The sequence below is a fragment of the Ruditapes philippinarum genome, unplaced genomic scaffold (genome assembly GCF_026571515.1).
Source record: "Ruditapes philippinarum isolate M1 unplaced genomic scaffold, ASM2657151v2 ctg1484_1_1_1_1, whole genome shotgun sequence".
NCBI classification, from domain to species: domain Eukaryota; kingdom Metazoa; phylum Mollusca; class Bivalvia; order Venerida; family Veneridae; genus Ruditapes; species Ruditapes philippinarum.
In genome coordinates, this window is record NW_026856993.1 from 3,225 (window position 1) to 23,837 (window position 20,613).

Sequence of the window (20,613 nt, forward strand, 5' to 3'; positions counted from 1 at the left end):
AAGGGGATAATTTGTTTGAATTCTTTTAAGCTGCATGCCTCCAGGTGAGCCAAATTATTTTAGGACAATCAAATTTGAGAAAAATATACAAAGATTTAAAGAAAATTAAAAAAAGATATTTAAGATTCCAGTAAATATTTACATGTTCTGCTTGATACATGAGTTATTTTGCAGTATTCTTCACCATACTTCTACTCACACCGTGGAGATTTGATCTCTTTTAGATAATTTACGTGGACTGCTATTTGCGATGTGTAAATTACTTTCTTTGTTCACTTCACAATACTTTTAAATACATATTCGAAAATATCAAATGGAAATGTGAAATTTAAAGAGAATACCTAAGGTGATGTGAAGTTTCAAGAGAATACCTTCAAGTTAGGTGAAAAGTGAAGAGAATACCTTACATGTAGGAAATGTGAAATTTCAAGAGAATATTTTGAGAAATGTGAAGTTTCAAGAGAATACCTTATGTGATATGAAGTTTCAAAATAATTTTTTAGGTGACGAGAAGTTTTAAGATAATACCTTATGTGATATGAAGTTTCAAAATAATTTTTTAGGTGACCAGAAGTTTCAAGAGAGTACAATTCTACCTAGGGCTCTCTCTCTCTCTGTTTTTCGTGAACAGGACCCCGAGAGTGGGGGAATTTTCATGATGTTTTCCTTTATAGAGGGAATCTCATGCAATCATTGCTGTACATCCATACGAAAGTGACAATACTCATGTTGTAAATGATTATAAATTTGCAAACAACGAATATTAATAGAATATTGTTCCAGCATTTGGCAGATATAGGCAGGTAAAGTTCAAATAAATTATGTCTTTTTAAAAAAAAAAAAATTGGGAAAATTATACATGACTTTGTTATATTATGTTAAGAGGTGAATCTGCAAAAAAAAGCACCAGAATGTGTGAAGGGTGGTTCAGATATCCCCAGTATTCTTTGGATAATTGCGCTAAAAACCTTTCAATCCACTCTTTGGTATCTGACAATAAATAAGTCAGTGCCATTTATCATAGCTAGCTAGTACTACTAAATCACTGTGATCGGTAAGAATTGAGGTGAAGAACAATATTTAACTTATAAATTTATTAACTTTTTCAAACCGATAATTAAATTTATTATTAAACTACAAATTTTAATTTTCTTCTTCCTTTTTGTAAAACAGAAATAAAATGTAACTCGTATCTCAATAATGGCATATGACAGATAGACCTTAATAAAAGGCCAATATTAAAAGAAAAGAAATATTGTGATCCATCATCTAATGAAACAATTATTATCAAGACACTGCGCACCAGCCTTTCTTAGAGTTGCTAGCATTCACTTTCTCATTTGTAATGTTTATACCTCCAGTTTCATCAGAACTGTCACTTGAATTAGCTCCCTTATTATTAGAGTTCTCATTGAAATTACTGCTCTTAAGAGTCTCTGTATTTTCATTTGGAATGTCTGCATTATTTTGATTCATATTAAGTCTAGCTGCAATACATTCATCTTCTGACCTAATTTCATCTAATGACACTCTGTTTAATGGCTTGTTCCATTCAGCGTTAGGTGTGGTCCTGTATTCCCATACATTATTTGCTGTTGCGTTTGTGACACGGAAGTCACGTTTTGCCTTCTCATATTGGACTATGTAATCCTGAAATCAAACACATTGATAAAGTTAATAAATCTGAATTTATGAAACTGTTGGTACCAATAAATCTAAATGAATAAAACTGTTGGTACCAATAAATCTAAATCAATGAAACTGTTGGTACCAATAAATCTAAATCAATGAAACTGTTGGTACTAATAAATCTAAGTCAATGAAACTGTTGGTACTAATAAATCTGAATTTATGAAACTGTTGGTACCAATAAATGTAAATCAATGAAACTGTTGGTACCAATAAATCTAAATGAATGAAACTGTTGGTACCAATACATCTAAATGAATGAAACTGTTGGTACTAAAAAAATCTGAATCAGTGAAACTGTTGGTACCAATAAATCTAAATCAATGAAACTGTTGGTACCAATACATCTAAATGAATGAAACTGTTGGTACCAATAAATCTAAATCATTGAAACTGTTGATACCAATAAATCTAAATCAGTTAAACTGTTGGTACCAATAAATCTAAATGAATGAAACTGTTGGTACTAATAAATCTAAATCAATGAAACTGTTGGTACCAATAAATCTAAATCAATGAAACTGTTGGTACCAATAAATCTAAATGAATGAAACTGTTGGTACTAATAAATCTGAATCAGTGAAACTGTTGGTACCAATAAATCTATATCAATAAAACTGTTGATACCAATAAATCTAAATAAATGAACCTGTTGGTACTAATAAATCTGAATCAGTGAAACTGTAGGTACTAATAAATCTGAATCAGTGAAACTGTAGGTACTAATAAATCTAAATCAAGGAAACTGTTGGTATCAATAAATGTAAATCAGTGAAACTGTTGATACCAATAAATCTAAATCAATGAAACTGTTGATACCAATAAATCTAAATCAATGAAACTGTTGGTACCAATAAATCTAAATCAGTGAAACTGTTGATACCAATAAATCTAAGTCAATGAAACTGTTGGTACCAATAAATCTAAGTCAATGAAAACTGTTGGTACTAATAAATCTATATCAATGGAACTGTTGGTACCAATAAATCTAAATCAATGAAACTGTTGGTACCAATAAATCTAAATCAGTGAAACTGTTGATACCAATAAAACTAAATGAATGAAACTGTTGGTACTAATAAATCTAAATCAATGAAACTGTTGGTACCAATAAATCTAAATCAATGAAACTGTTGGTACCAATAAATCTAAATCAGTGAAACTGTTGGTACCAATAAATCTAAACCAGTGAAACTGTTGGTACCAATAAATCTAAATCAATGAAACTGTTGGTACCAATAAATCTAAATCAGTGAAACTGTTGGTACCAATAAATCTAAATCAGTGAAACTGTTGGTATCAATAAATCTTAATCAATGAAACTGTTGGTACCAATAAATCTAAATTAATGAAACTGTTGGGTACCAATAAAATCTACAATCAATGAAACTGTTGGTACCAATAAATCTAAATCAGTGAAACTGATGATACCAATTAAATCTAAAATCAGTGAAAACTGTTGGTAATAAAAAAATCTAAAGTCAATGAAAACTATTCGGTACCAATAATCTAAGTCAATGAAACTGTTGGTACCATAAATCTAAATCAGTTGAACTGTTGAGTACTAATAAATCTAAGTCAATGAAAACTATTGGTACCAATAAATCTAAGTCAATGAAACTGTTGGTACCAATAAATCTAAATCAGTGAAACTGTTGGTACCAATAAATCTAAATCAATGAAACTGTTTGGTACCAATACAAATCTAAATCAGTGAAAACTGTTGGTACCAATACATCTAAATCAGTGAAATTGTTGGTACTAATAAATCTAAATCAGTGAAACTGTTGATACCAATAAATCTAAGTCAATGAAACTGTGGTACCAATAAATCTAAGTCATTGAAAACTGTTGGTACTCATAAATCTATATCAATGAAACTGTTGGTACCATAAATAAATCTAAATCAATGAAAGCTTGTTGGTATCAATAAATCTAAATCAATGAAACTGTTGGTACCAATAAATCTAAATAAATGAAACTGTTTGGTTACCAATAAATCTCTAAATCAGTGGAAACTGTTGGTACCAATAAATCTAAATCAGTGAAACTGTTGGTACCAATAAATCTAAGTCAATGAAAACTATTGGTACCAATAAATTAAATCAGTGAAACTGTTGTGGTACCAATCAATCTAAATCAATGAAACTGTTGGTACCAATAAATCTAAATCAATGAAACTGTTGGTACCAATAAATCTAAATCAGTGAAACTGTTGGTACTAATAAATCTAAATCAATGAAACTGTTTGCGTACCAATAAATCTAAATCAGTAAAACTGTTGATACCAATAAATCTAAATCAATGAAACTGTTGGTAGCCAATACATCTAAATCAGTGAAACTGTTGGTACCAATACATCTAAATCAGTGAAACTGTTTGGTACTAAATAAATCTAAATCAGTGAAACTGTTGATACCAATAAATTCTAAGTCAATGAACTGTTGGTACCAATTGAAATCTAGGTCAATGAAAACTGTTGGTACTAATAAATCTATATCAATGGAACTTTGGTACCAATAAATCTAAATCAATGAAACTGTTGGTACCAATAAATCTAAATCAGTGAAACTGTTGATACCGAATAAAACTAATGAATGGGAAACTGTTTTTGGTACTAATAAATTCCTAAATCAATGAAACTGTTGGTACCCAATAAATCTAAATCAATTGAAACTGTTGTGGTACCAATAAATCTAAATCAGTGGGAACTGTTGATACCAATAAATCTAAATGAATGAAACTGTTGGTACCCATAAATGTAAATCAGTGAAACTGTTGATACAATAAATCTAAAATGAATGAAACTGTTGGTACCAATAAATCTAAATCAACGAAACTGTTGTACCAATACATCTAAATCAGTGAAACTGTTGGTACAATACATCTAAATCAGTGAAACTGTTGGTATCAATTAAATCTTAATCAATGAAACTGTTGGGAGGGGGGGGGGTACCAATACATCTAAATCATGAAACTGTTGGTACCAATACATCTAAATCAGTGAAACTGTTGGTACTAATAAATCTAAATCAGTGAAACTGTTGATACCAATAAATCTAAGTCAATGAAAACTGTTGGTACCAATAAATCTAAGTCAATGAAACTGTTGGGTACTAATAAATCTATATCAATGGAACTGTTGGTACCAATAAATCTAAATCAATGAAACTGTTTGGTACCAATAAATCTAAATCAGTGAAACTGTTGATACAATAAAACTAAATGAATGAAACTGTTGGTACTAATAAATCTAAATCAATGAAACTGTTTGGGTACCAATAAATCTAAATCAATGAAACTGTTGGTACAATAAATCTAAATCAGTGAAACTGTTGATACCAATAAATCTAAATGAATGAAACTGTTGGTACCAATAAATGTAAATCAGTGAAACTGTTGATACCAATAAATCTAAATGAATGAAACTGTTGGTACCAATAAATCTAAATCAACGAAACTGTTGGTACCAATACATCTAAATCAGTGAAACTGTTGGTACCAATACATCTAAATCAGTGAAACTGTTGGTATCAATAAATCTTAATCAATGAAACTGTTGGTACTTATACAGTAGAAGTTGGTGGGACTTCCGTAAAAACTTCGACACATCGGGACTTCGGCTCCTGAATCGGTCTGAATTTCATGACAAAATTTCAACCCATGACTAGCCCTAATTATAAGATCTATAACGTTACCTATTTCATGTTTTTCTTTCATTCATTAATCTGATATTTTACATTATACAATGATAAATGTTACATGTTAAGTAACTTTTCAAAGATACATTGATTTGGACTACCTGTTGATGTATACAATGAAGTTACAAAAGGCTTAACAATACGAAAGGGCAATAACTAAACCAGCTTATAATAAATATTTTGCGTGTGATTATCACGCCACACCGGGTCATTAAAGTACTCTAATGATAGTTCTTACTGTTAACATGTTCTTTAAAATACCACTACGGCAATTAAAATAGTAACGATTAAAGCATTTTTTCACACATTTAAACGCATACAAAGGCTGTTTGAACACTCGGCTGTGTAATTTACTAATAAATCTAAATCAGTTAAACTGTTGGTACCAGTAAATATCTAAATTAGTGAAACTGTTGATACAATCTTAAACAACAAAACTGCTTGTACCAACTAAGGCCCCCACGATTACACGTTTAAACAGATTCGTTTCGTTTTTCATTCATAAACGTTTACGATATTGTTTACCGTTTAACCGAAATGACTATATTGATCTACAAAATTTCTTAATCATTGCCTGTAATCATGTATGTTATCAATTCTAGTGGTTTATTCCAAAGTAAACAAACGGAAAATGGGTGTACACCCCTCCACACAGCATTATGGGGTTACAATGCAAAAAATGTGTGCTGACTCAATCGTGATGAGCCCTTTCACATTCTTTATTTGTTCATGTATTAAAAATAGAAAGAAAGACATCATTTGGCGACTCAAATACATGATGTGTATAGTACATAGAGGTACCACCGTTTAAACGGTATCGTTTCAGTTCTTAGCAATCGTGTAAACGTTTACAAAAAATTGTAAACGTGGGAGCCTTAGTACCAACACATCTTAGTCAAAGAAACTGTTGTTTGTGAAGGTGCTAGGCGCTGGTGGCCATATTTAACTGTTGTTTATTTTTAACCATTTGGTTTATGTTCACCAAACTAATATGATATTTTAGATATTTATACCAGCTTTTTATTGTTGCTCTGCTTCTACAAAACAAGTAATAAAGCAGTGACAAAACCTTTGAATCACACCTCATATCTTTAATAATAAGAAAAGCACACCTTTCAACAATGAAAAGCTTTGGTCTGTTTCAAGTGTATTGGTTATCACGAAAAAGGCTAGTTCTGATAAATATGTATAAAAGTCTAGCAGTACTCTGGTGGAAGATGTACAACACACACGCTATCTTGTAGAGCTCTTTAGCTTTTTATATAATTGCAACACTCCTATCATTACTTTTATGTCTTAAGGCTCATTGGCTTACCTTGTATTCTTTTTCCCCAGACTCCAAGAAGTTGTCACAAGCTGTCATCACATGCTTATAATGTTCACAGTCAAGTTCCTTTCCATATACAAAATACTGATTGACTCTTCCACCAAATGCTATAGAAAAGCAATAACAAATTTGAGTGTATTTTCTGTTAATCGACATTCAGATCCCTAAATATCTGTACAAAAAGTGGTCCCTCAAAAGTATTAAAAACAGCTAAAATACATGAAAATTGCAGACTCAGTTTGAGTTTGTACATTAGGTATAATAAAAAGGGGCAACATCCCTAAGGCAGTGCAAGGAAAAGTGACTGAAAAGTTTAAACAATCATGTCAATTGGGAATTTGGGAAAAGATACATCATGGAAATTTGGGAAATGTTCAAACAATCATGTCAATTTGGAATTTGAGAAAAGATTCAGCAATATTGTCAATTTGGAAAAGATTCAGCAATTATGTCAATTGGGAAAAGATTTTAGCAATCATGTCAATTGGGTATTTGGGAAAAGTTTCAGTTGGGACTTTAGGAACAGTTAGCAATGATGTCAATTGGGAATTTGGGAAAAGTTTCAGCAATCATGTCAATTGGGAAAATGTTTAGTTAAAGCCTCAGTAACACATTTGGTTATCATACAAATATTTATAAAGTTGTTTATTTATTTCAGAAATATTAACTGTTGTTTCCAAGCTTACATAAAAAAGAGCAGGTTGAACCGGGTGATGCTCCACGAATAGGTTTTCGACACATGAAGGTTTACCTCTTGTAGTGTCAGAGTTATGTCACAGACAAAGTTCAAGTGAAAAATGTTTCGCGCGACACGTTGTCTCAATATAGTGATCATTTCTGTGAAATAGTTGTAAAATCCAACTTCAAATAACAAAGTTATGGGCCAGACACAAATAACAAAGTTATGGGCCAGACACAATTTTGCTGCAAGGTCATGCTGTGACCTTGACCTTCAAGGTACCGACTTCAAATAACAAAATTTTGGGCCAGAAACAAATTCGGGCTGTACATACGTAAGTATGGACGGACTGACGGATGGACAGACAGACAACCCGACGACTATATATGCTCTTTTATATTTTTTATATATACTTTTCGGGGAGCATAAAAAACCTATTAATTTTGCATTCAAATTCTATTGAAAAGCTATTAATTTTGCATTTGTCAATTTCCATTTTGTAAGTTAACAATGTACCTGATGTCAAATTCAAACCCTGTTGCTGATATTAATAACATTAATATTAATTTTGATTAAATTTTACATACATTTACACGAGCCATAATCTGATGCATACACGTCACACGATGTCATCTGAAATAGACAAAATTCCATGTTTGTACTGAATTCTATTTAAGAATAACATGTTACATAATTGAGCCACGTCACGACAAAACCAACAGAATGGGTTTGCGACCAGCATGGATCCGGACCAGCCTGCTCATCCGCACACTCTGATCAGGATCCATGCTGTTCGCTATCAATTTCTCTACTTGTAATACGGTTGGTAAGCGAACAGCATGGATCCTGATCAGAATGCACGGATGCGCAGGGTGGTCTTGATCCATGCTGGTCGCAAACCCATTATGTTCATTTTGTCCTGACGCAATTCATGTATATTAAATCCATGCAGTGCTCTTATTGTACAAAAATTAAAGGATTAATTTTAGATCTTGAATGAGTGACTTTCGATCATTCACTTGATGATTGAGGTACTAAACAGCTAAATTATTAATTAGTAACTGTAAATTATGCTCATTATAAAACCAGTGTGTCATGTGAAAAAAATCTAAAATTAAGCATATTTGGGCAATACCGGTATTAGGTTCTTTGGGTAATACATGTATTTGAGAAATATAATTGGGTGTTTTGGCAGACCTTGGTTCAATTATTTGAAAAAGTAATCATTATATTAAAATTAAAAAGGCTAGCCAAACTGCACTCTTCAAAATTATATGGAAGTTGAAAATGCATGTGTTATTTTGTGTCTTTAAACAAGGATTTTAACCAAGAAACAGCAGTTGCCTTCGTATATGTTTACTTTTCAGTGATTAATCGCCATGGCTACAGTAAAGAAAGTACAAATTAATATCTATCTTTGTCATCTCTAGATGGCGAGAAAAAGAGCTTTTGGTTGCAGTTGAATAACTTCAATTGAATTGTTTACAAAATTGTGATTATATCCTTTTTTGTTTCAATAAGTTTAAATTTCAACACCTTTAAAAATGAAAAAAGCACCGAAAATAATGGTTGTTGAGCTTTGATAATTGTGTCAATTACCGACAGTAGAAGTTTGTCTACCATTAAGGAAAGTTTGCATGTTCCGTGATATGCATTCTAAAATTCTATTGTCAGTCCCTGGATAGACTTTTATTCCTTAAGGCTAATTGATTGTGCTTTTTTGTTCGATATTTATCTTCTGTACTCAAAAATTATACAATTGTTTTTCCTTTTCAGCGTTTTTTTTTATTTTCAATGTTCTTTTTATTTATTTATTCATTGATTTATTTATCCTCTGATCATGCCATTATGAAAAAACTTCTTTTGCCGTTATGATTATTTATTTGATCCATGTGCTTAATTATAAAAACATGATTTAATAATTCATCTTTCATACGAATAAAACAACAACTCATAAGCATAAAAAATGATGTTATAACTTATAACATGCAACTTTGACACTTATATCAAGATTACAATGCTTGCATTACCTTGATTCATTTTTTTACAAAATGGTGGAGCATCTTAATTTAAGTGAACACACCATACATGTTAACTTTTTTCCATGATCAAGTGGGAGATTTTTTTCAAAAAGAGGGAGATTTTAGAATTTTCAATAAAGAAAGAAGGAAGTTCTGTCATCAAAAATAGGGAGATTTCTTAAATTTGTGAGAATACCCTTTATTTTAAGTAAGTCTTTAAAAATATGACAAAAGTCTCTCGCTAAAACTGGGGAGAGTTCACATGAATGACACATGAGGAAAAATGCGGGGGTCTTGGTTAAAGTCCTCGTTTAAAGACACAAATAACATAATTTGCATTTTCGACTCTCATATAATTTTGAAAAGTGCTGTGCGGCTAGACAATACAGTGTGTCCTGGCTAGTCGTACTTGACTAAAATATGTACAGCTATAACTTTTGGCTAGCCGTACAGGCCCTAGCCGCTTCAAAAAAAAAAAAAAATTAAAAAAAATAAAGAGAGAGAGAGATTTATCTATCTCTGATTACTGTCAATAGAAAATGAATAAATAAATATAATAGAGGATATTTGTTTAGTTCAGTGTAAGATCGGAATTTATCCTGTCACTTGTAGCAATTTTGGCCCGATAACAAGGTGCCGTATATTTTTACTGATCTACGGCACTTGATCACGTGGTATGCATGTTTGCCGGACTACTTTTCAAGAAAAAATATAAAAACTGTCGTTAAATCTTCTGTGTGTAGAATAACGAATTTTGGAAACGTTGATACAACTTTGTTTGTTTTTATTAATTCACTCTATAATTTTTCAAGCGAAATAGAAATTATTAAAAGTGAAATAAATGTAAAACTTAACTCGTTTGCGACATTAAAATAGCGTACTTGATTTGATTGTTTTGCACGTGCTGTTTGGCGCTACATTGTGACGTCACGTAAACAATACTTTAAACGTCTGTACAGCGTTAACGACTGAATAAAAGATATTGGTGTTCGAATTCATTTTCTTAGTTAGACCATTTCCTTTCATTCTAGATAGTTTTCACAACAAAATTCGACAAAAAATTGTTTATATTTATCACATTTTTCAAACAAAATGGCGCCCTCAATGTGAAAATACACAGGGAGATAATAAGAACGGCGAGTGCATTGTTGTAGAATTATTAAGGCCTTCTTTGTTTATATACAAACATTTCCGATAGCGTGATTTAATTTAGTTTGCCTAAGGAAAAATTCTTTAAAAAAACGGTGACAGGATAAATAGAATAATAGATTGGTGCGGTGGATGGAGAAAGTTTATCTGGCTCTGCTCCGGAATTTATTGGGTTCGCCTTCGGCTCACCCAATAAATTCCTCCGCCTCGCCAGATAAACTTTCTCCATCCACGGCACCAACCTATTATTCTCTATATATTTCACCGAGTGAGTACCAAAAGGTATATTTCACGAGTGGCGCAGCCACGACTGAAATATGAACTTTTGGTGTCCACATGGTGAAATATATTTTGATCTTGCACTAAACTAAACAAATTTTCTTTTTATTATAATTTATATGCAGAGAAACGTTTTAAAAAGACATTTAACCTAATAGATCTACTGAATGAAAAGCGCGCCAAATAATAATACAAGGTGATGTCATTTACGACGTCACGTCATTAAGTTGGTACCCAGTACTGTGCACGCTGGTATTTCACTGAAACAACGTAAGGGGCTTAAATTCAAAACAGTGAAATTATCAAAGTGGTAATTTCACTGTTTCAAACAGTGAAATTACCAGTTTTATATCACTGATATATTTCTATACACCACCGAAAAGCATGTAATAAATAGATACTAATTTGTAAATGGCGATTACAGATGCCTTTACTTTTATGTCTAATTTTTCACTGTCACAGAACAGCTGAACTGGTGAGTGGTGGGGTAAGAAAAGCATCTGATTGACAAGTTGGTGCATGTGAACTGGAGGAACATTGATGTTATTTATCTATACAAACGTGTTCAACGAAGAACTCGACGACATCATCCGTCGGTTGAATTCGTGTTGCATAATGGTATGGTTTTGGTTTGTCCTTGCTGTCAGATGCATTCTTTATGGGGGCTGCCATCTTTGTTGTTGTTGTTGTTCCGCTTTCAAGCGTGACGCGATGAGTGACGGTGACGGTGGAGTGAAATGCGCAAATATTACATGTGTGCATGTTTTTACTTTAAAAACATATATCTGAAAAATCTCGACGTGCATATTGAATTTAGAGAGAAGCCTCATTTTGTGAAAACTTACAGGAAGGTAAATAATGATAATATTTTGCACAACTTTGTCGATTTTAGGAAAGCTTGGCCACTCGGCCACGAGTCCTCTCGCCTCTCGGACGTGTTCAAACTTACCACAGAATAATTAACTGTTGACGAAATAAATGCCAGAAGTGCTGATTTTTAGCTCGACTAGAATAAGTAGAGCTATTGTAGTCACCCGAGCATAACCACTTATGTTCAAGTTTTTGTAATACCTCAAATATTTTCAAAGTCTAAATTTGACATAAGTACTGGCTTTGAAACTTTGTACACTTGTTCATCATCATGACCCCAACCTGTAGACAGTGTATCAAGCATTTTGACAGAATTATATTGAATATTTCAGATACTCGATGAAAATGGTTATAACGACGATGAAAAGATTAACAAGTTAATTGCACAGGTATTTAATTTTTTGTACATACCATTAGATTGAATGGTAGCAAGACACCTCACCCCCCAGACACTTCACCCCTCAAATTTTGAAGACACTTCACCCCTTAAGACACTTCACCCCCCAAAATCAGTAAGACACTTCACCCCTCATCCAATTTTGTTCTATAAAGTAAATAAAACAAGTTGGTCAACAACAAAATGCTTATATATGTTTATATTTATTATTTTTAGTATTATTTGATTAAAATTTTTGCATATTACCTTTATTTTTACTAAGTTTAAAGCTGTTTTAGGTTAATTGGTTGTATTGCCAAATGATATATCACAGCACTTTCATCCATTAAGTGTTAATTGCATGTCACCTTGTTTATTCCACATGTTGATTAGTTGTTTATTCAACGGTTATCTCACAATTGATTAGATAATTGAATTAAAATGGTATATTTGTATGAAAATTAAATTTATTCTTAATAAATAAATTAAATAAATAAATAAATAAAATGAATAAAAATGAATATGAATGAATGAATCAGTTGCTTTATAAAATATAGTAAATATAAATTATTTATCATCATTATCAGACACAATTATCCTGCATTTAATACAAAGATCATTCATAATGTCATTTATTAAACAAATAAATAGCACCAGTTATGTTAATTAAGCACAAGGTTAAAGCACAAACCATCACTAAATGAACGTAACTCAATTATTATTATATGGTAAGGATCAAACTGAAATCAAACTTAATTAAGTACCAAAACTTCAAGAATTAAATCAACTCAAAATTTATTAGACAATGGCTTAAAACAATAAACATACTCAATCACTATTGAATGTATTTAACATAATCTACATAAATAATTGTTTAACACAAAATTAAAAAAATGAGGGGTGAAGTGTCTCAATCAAATTTCTTAAAATGAGGGGTGAACTGTCTGAGGGGTGAAGTGTCTGTAAAAAAGGGCCTAGGGTGAAGTGTCTGGGGGGTGAAGTGTCTGTAAGCCTATTGAACCACCAGATAGAATATGTCCATACTGTTTTATCAATAGTAATCGTTTAATAATTGAAAATGAATATCATGCCTTTTTTATTTGTCCGAAGTTTGATAGTATAAGACAACAATATCTGTTTAATTGGTATAAGGGAAGACTAGAACCAGTTAATTTCTCATACTTAATGAAAACCGAATATCATCCTACATTAAAAAATTTAGCATTGTATGTAACCAAACTTATGACTGATATTGATAAGAATTGATTAGCTTCAAATATTTTTTTTCTTTCTAGAATACTACATGAATCATTTGAATGTCTATTGTATAGTGTTTTAAAACAAAAGTTTGATTTTCTTTCTCTTTTTTTCATGCATTTAAAGGACTAGTTTTTGTATTCTTTTTATTTTTATTTTTTCATTTTCGGAACTTGATACTGTGTGTTTCACATTAAGGGTTGTGGTAATATGTATATTCTCTACCTTGTTGTACAATGTTAAAAATTATGGAATATATATGCTACTATTTTGTATTTCATAACTTGTGACACAATCAGATGTATATGTATCTTTCTGTTATTATATTGTGTATTTGGGCCGATGGCCTAGAATTACATTACAATAAACTAAACTTGAAACTAAGGAGCACTTTCTTGCTATTTTTGTCCTGCCAAACTGTATTTCAGTTAACCAGTGCCCTAATTTATAGGGGCCCTCAGGTGCTGTTTTGGGGAGGGCTGATCGCTAATGTTGTAAGAACTTGGGCCCAACCCTTTTGCTTTTTGTTATTTCGAAATCAATTTGTTTCTCTGTATATTTACATGTATATATTAGTTATAAGATATGATTAAACTGTGCTGTTTTGAAGAATAAGGTGAAATCTGTCAGTTTTCAATAATACTAAGCGTTAAATAATTTGTTTTGTAAACAGCAAATATTAATGAGATATTGTTAATGGTCTCCTGCTTTAAGGGTCTCTAATAATTAAAAATTTTCTGTTGGTACAGACTGGTTAACCTACATACACATGTATAGTTTATCTGTTTCAGCAAGTTTGATATAGTTTAAGTTCCATATTTACCGCATTGCTTTAAACTTTACGCACTTCCTATCTCAGAATCAACTGGCACTGTGTGGCGGGGAGGCTAAGGGGTGAATGCATTCAACTAGTTATCTAAGAATTGCTCACCCTGTCAGAGCAAACCCCATCAAGGGCAAGCTATTGTTTCCTTGAGCAAGAAACTTTAGACTTATTGCTAAGAACTTGGTGAGGGTGTGTCTAAACACTTAAAGCAAACTAAAAAAAATTATGTATAAACATAACTTGCCCTGGAAGATTTTAAGTTTGATTTGGTGTAATCATTTTGTAGATAGAAGATGAAGTTGACCGTCGGAGAAAACTTGGTTTTGATAGTTTACAAAGGCTTCAAATGATAGAAGAGACATATCGGCCTCTACATCCAGAGATATTTGTTTTTAAGGTATGTATAACCACGGATTTATATTACAGGGATAGGACACTCCCAGTTAACCCTATATTAATGCTTAAATATCTTGTCGTGCACCCGATAAAGGTACATCGATCGATAATTTATCGGCGCTAAGCGAAAATGCCCGTTCGCAACGGATACCTACTTTTACAAAATACCATGTAGCTTTTCCATTTATTATCCGATTTCTGAATTAATCTTTCTCTGTGGAAATTCCCCTTTGGATGAAAAATATTTGACAATCATGCAAAATTCCCCCCCTGCATGGACCCTGGCCCCAGTCTCAAAATGCTTACGAGAGCCCTGGTATAATTTTTCACAGAGCTGCAATAACATGCGCATGCGCGCGACGGGACTTTAAGCGAAACGAAAGTGTCCGATCCTTGTAATATAAATCCGTGGTATAACTAGCTGAGATTGCCAAAAGTCACAGATGTATTGTTGGGTTGTAATGTGACCTACAGAATGATGACCCCTATAGATTGTTAGGTTAGAGGTCACATAAAAGCTGAAAATACAAGTGTCAGATTTGATAAGATTGTTGTTAAGATTGTGATGAATTTGACTTCATGTAATTGGTTATCATACTTTATTAGCTTCAAGGACATCTTGTGTAATTTAAATATTGCCTTGAGCTTTAAATGACTGACTGTAAAGGTCAGATGATTGAATTTTGCGTATTTTTTCTCAACTTTGTCATTTATTTATGAAATGATTCAAACTTTGATAAAACAATTTTTATGCTCCCCGAAAAAATTTCGGGGGAGCATATAGTCGCCGCCTTGTCCGTCCGTCCGTCCGTCTTTCCTCCGTCCGTACGTCCGTCCCCTTTTCTTGTCCGGGACATAACTTTGAAACAACAAGAGGTATCAACATGAAACTTTGTAGGTAGATAGATCTCATTGAGTAGGTGTGCAGTGCACAAGAACCGTAACTCTGCCTTGCCTAATTTTTGAATTATTCCCCTTTGTTTATTTTTACACTTTGAACTTTGTTCGGGACATAACTCTAAAAGTATAAGAGGTATCAACATGAAACTTTGTAGGTAGATAGATCTCATTGAGTAGGTGTGCAGTGCACAAGAACCGTAACTCTGCCTTGCCTAATTTTTGAATTACCCCCTTTGTTTATTTTACACTTTGAAATTTGTCCGAGACATAACTCTAAAAGTATAAGAGGTATCAACATGAAACTTTGTAGGTAGATAGATCTCAGTGAGTAGGTGTGCAGTGCACAAGAACAGTAACTCTGCCTTGTCTTATTTTTGAATTATCCCCCTTTGTTTATTTTACACTTTGATCTTTGTCCGGGACATAACTCTAAAAGTATAAGAGGTATCAACATGAAACTTTGTAAGTAGATAGATCTCATTGAGTAGGTGTGCAGTGCACAAGAACGGTAACTCTGCCTTGCCTACTTTTGGAGTTATTGCCCTTTGTTCATTTTGACACTTTGACTTTGTCTGGGACATTACTCTAAAATTATAAGAGATATCAACATGAAACTTTGTAGATAGATAGGTCTCATTGGGTGGAAGTGCAGTGCACAAGAACCGTAACTCTGCCTTGCCTTATTTTGAAGTAATTGCCCTTTGTTTATTTTTACTTTTTGACTTTGTCCTGGACAATACTTTAAAACTATTAGAGATATCAACATGAACTTTGTAGGTAGCTAGATATAATTGGATAGAATTGCAATGCTTAAAGAACCTAAACAAAGCCTGGTCTAATTTTGGAGTTATTGCCCTTTGTTCATTTTTACACTTTGACTTTTACCTGAAACATAATTCTGATATCATCAGGAAACTTTATAGATAGATAGATCTCATTGAATAGAAGTGCAGTGCAAAAAAACATAACTCCGCTTTGCCTAATTTTGGAGTTTTTGCCCTTTGTTCATTTTTTTTATACTTTCCTGTGTCCAGAACCTTCTCGGGGAGCATCACCCGGTTCAACCGGTTCTTGGGTCAGTATCTCGAAGCTATCGTTAGCATAACGACTGTCGTAAGCCTCTCGTTAAGGTTTTTACTGGTATCTCGAAACTCTCGTAATTAACGAATAATCGTTAAAATGCCCAATTATTAACGGTTGCGTTGAAGGTGTCGTATAGCTCTCGTTACTATCACTTTGGCACAAAAGGAAGAATACTTCGAATTTAAAATACACAAAAAAATGAGAATTATATCACCTTATTGATAAAAATGATGAACCTACATAAATATGATATTTTATTTCTTTTTCTCACATATCAAACATATGTAAGAGCTCTTTTAGTTTACATGAAGATGTATATTTAAATGCAGATGAAAAAAAATCATATAATAACTGAAGCATCGAAAGGAATAAACTCTGAAATGTGTAATTTTGCACAAGACAATATAAATAAATATTTGCATGTACATAATGTTAAAAATGTAACAAAATTCGGTACTTTTTACAGAATTATATTTCGAAAAGTTACCTGTGATGTAATGATTTAATGACATGAAGAAAAATGCATTACGTTACGCTGCAAAAATCAGTACAACAGATAGGCATGAAATATATGGAAATTTTGTTTGTTTAACGTAACAGATTGAAATATTTTGCTCTTGCCAACACCAGCTGTTATATTTTTACTTGCTATATTTAAATTTGTAATACATAATCCTTTCTTAATCCTTTGTTAAAGACAAAATGAAAATGTATCCATAAATTAACAGAAGATTATATAAAAATCTGGAAACAAAGTGATCCCTCGGAAGCATTAATCACAACAAAATCACAAGAGAACTGCTGACTCGGTTTGATTGAGTCTGTTCATGAGGGGTAATGAATACGTGCAACATCACTCACGCCCCCTAGCACCGGCTTGAGCGGTACTCAATTCTCAACACTTAATAGTGCTGGCATCAATGATCCCGAAGGACCAGAAAAATATAACAACACTGAAGTGGACTTAGTGAATATCCACTGAAAATAATATTTTTTAATATTAGACAGGTTGCGTGACCTTATATAAACGGTTGTTTGTAAATATAACCTGAGCCGTCAGGCGAGGTTTATATTGCAATCAACCGTTTATATACGGCCATATAACTTGTCAGGAATATTTATAACGAATTTATAAAGCTTTGAAATCGGAAGTTCTTTTAAAAGAGTAAAATTAAGATTTCCAGCTCGTGAAAATATATGGAAATTTATCATGTTTCGTGAACATATTCTATATTTCACTCAAACGGAAAACATCTTAATATTTCTTTAAAACTTAACCCATCGTCGCTGTCGTCGTTGTAATATCATCATTATCATAGAAATAAGCATTGTCACTGGTATATCACGATCGTTTTTTTAACTTACATAAGAAAAAAGAAATTCTAGATTAATTATGGAGAGATTAAGCGTTTACGTTGTATACTAAGCCGAGTTATGGACTAACTTGAATCTTAATTTATTGTCCTTATTATATGTGTTTAAATAAACCGACTACTAGTATTCAAAATATACATTATGACGACTGAATGTTCGCTATTTACATTCATTTAGATATTTGCAATTCCAATATTTCATCCATGAAAGCAACATTTTTCAAGTTTGAATCTTGGGAGTATACTTACACCCTGAAACATGTTAATTGCTGTAGCCTGAAAAAAATGAGGGAGGGTATTGAGAAGAAGCTCGGCCCGAATATTTGTTTTGACTTAGTAAAGTGTTTAAAATATTCTTTACTGCACAATCGTCAGTCTACAGTCGTTTTCCCTCAGTTACTAGTCTTGCTGTTTCTATTTTAAGTTTTTACCTTTCAATCGTAATCACGTCAAGTTCATAGGAATTTTCAACATTTGCAATTTTTACATAATTCAATCGTTAATAACTAACGAGTAAGGAACGAACGATTACTTAACTATCGCTTTCGAGATACCCGCGCTAGTCTCTCGTTCACCAACCTTCCGTCAATCGTTAGCACGTTCGTAAACGCAAATATAACGATAGCTTCGAGATACTAACCCCTTGTTTCTTATGTTTTCAGGAATTTTTTTTGTCACCAAAGTTTTTACAACTTGTGAAGTACTGTAAAGATGCCGATGCTACGTTTGAAGGTGTTTGCGAATATATTCAAGAATTAGAAAGTAAGTTTTAATTTAGTTGTACTCTATATTTTGTTGAGGTGTGGGGTTTTGTCCACTCTATAAAATTTTGAGGTGTGGGGTTTTGACTGGTGGGGCTTTGTCCTACATTCTACACCGACAGACCTTTTGATCATGAAAAAAGTCATAATCAGTGCTTCCTTGATTGGTTAATGCACCCTGTCAAATATTCTGATGAGGAAATGGCCATCTAATTTTTACACGTCATCAGTGAACTTGAGTGACCTTAGGGGAAATCAAGTTGAACACCTGTCAGATTATGCTGTAAATTATAGCATTTCTTAAAATAGCAACACATTTTGTTTTCAGTTATTTTTCAGTTATCAATAATCATTTTAAATATCAAGTAGATTTATGATTTTTTGTTTTTGTTTTACTGGATTAAATTTATGGTACTGTGTGGGAAAGGGATTGGGTAAGTAGATAACGTGGAAAAAGCTATAGGGAAATGGATAAACTTGAGAATATGCATAATTACAGGGGAATCTGTTGGTACCAGTTTTGACTGGATGACTAAATAACCCAACAGACAGTTTTGTTTTCATATGATATTAGTCTGGCTGCAGATATATTGCGTCCTCGGCAGATCTCTGCATATTGGATTTACTGAAAAAAGGTACTTGACCGGTGATGCATACAAAGAACAGCTGGTTTAGCGAAAATTCAGGACAAAATAAAAGGATTTATTGTCAATTTGAAGAAGTTTCTCTCTAATTTGACTTATAGTACCCAAATTAAATTGACCAAATAAATTACTAGTAAATGGTTTATCTTTTAAAATTAAGCAGTCGTTGCTTAACTCATGTGGTCAGGGATCAGCAGCAAGCTTGTTCATTGGACAAATGTTAATTAAAATCACAGAGTATTCAATTAATTAATTAAAGCAATTCAGTTCAATACGATGTTTTCATAAACTTGATTGATTATAACATATAAAGAAAAACTTGAATTGAAGATAATGATAAGTAATAGAAAGAGCACCGAAACACGAGGCTATCTGATTTGTACGAGGGGGCGTAGCCCCCGAGTATTAATCAGATTGCCGAGTGTTTTGGTGTTCTTTCTCTTTTGTATCATAGCCAAACATAAAAGCACGTTCCCTGTTGTCACAATATGAAACCCCGGCAAAAATGAACCAATGAACGAACATCTGAATATGACATTTCTGTCGCTTTCCCTTTCTCTGCCGCCACAATATGTAAACCCCAGCAAAAATGAGCCAATCAATGGGCATGCTCTGAAGTGCGGGTAACTAATACCCGCACTCCAGTTAACGCACTGTGCATGTATATGTAAACGATTTAACCCTGACACATTTTCAACAGAAAGGTCTCCAAACTATGATACAATTATTGAGTTAACGTACATGTAACAACCATCCATTATCGGAGAAAACATTCAGTTAACATGCAATAATATCAATATCTACATAATTATACTACTTCAGGGCTACAGATAATATTTTGTGTATATTGGGTAATTACCCCTTATTTTGTGATCTATTGGGTTTTTTCTATTTTCTTTGAGTTATTTCTGTATTTTTTACCCTACCCCCTCTAACCAATTTGGGTTATAAAGTACAAGTTCATGCATTTTACCCAAAATTTTTGACCTTCATTGTAGACATTAGTAGGTTTTGTACGGTTATAAAAAAGCTACTTACTACTTTGCTTTATGGATTATTGGCCTAGGAGATTTCCAAGTTGCCTTATATAATTTAAAGGTTAAAACAGTCTGAAACAGTATGATCTGCCTGATGTACGCGTTAAGTAATAATTTTCGTCATAACGCACCAGTTCAAATGTAGTTTGTATAAATAAGAATTCATTTACTTTTTCTTACCCTTAGTTATTATTTCTATTGGGTTTTTAGACATTTTAATTGGGTAATAACGCAAATACGCATGT

At 32.5% G+C, this 20,613-nt stretch overlaps 2 protein-coding genes across 2 annotated transcripts; one reads left to right on the plus strand and one right to left on the minus strand.

The window, feature by feature from the left end:
* Positions 1 to 1,079: 1,079 nt before the first annotated feature.
* On the minus strand, positions 1,080 to 11,567 carry LOC132748414 (uncharacterized). Its single transcript, XM_060738023.1, has 4 exons — positions 11,407 to 11,567; positions 7,984 to 8,029; positions 6,706 to 6,824; positions 1,080 to 1,650 (listed from the first exon to the last, which is right to left on the minus strand). Exons 1-4 carry the CDS (start codon positions 11,515 to 11,517, stop codon positions 1,288 to 1,290), a joined length of 639 nt encoding a protein of 212 aa, XP_060594006.1. The 5' UTR covers positions 11,518 to 11,567; the 3' UTR covers positions 1,080 to 1,287.
* On the plus strand, positions 11,559 to 18,908 carry LOC132748415 (2-oxoglutarate and iron-dependent oxygenase domain-containing protein 2-like). Its single transcript, XM_060738024.1, has 4 exons — positions 11,559 to 11,696; positions 12,048 to 12,104; positions 14,461 to 14,571; positions 18,589 to 18,908. The coding sequence occupies exons 1-4, from the start codon at positions 11,583 to 11,585 to the stop codon at positions 18,697 to 18,699; spliced, it is 393 nt and encodes a 130-aa protein (XP_060594007.1). The 5' UTR covers positions 11,559 to 11,582; the 3' UTR covers positions 18,700 to 18,908.
* The last annotated feature ends 1,705 nt before the right edge of the window (positions 18,909 to 20,613 follow it).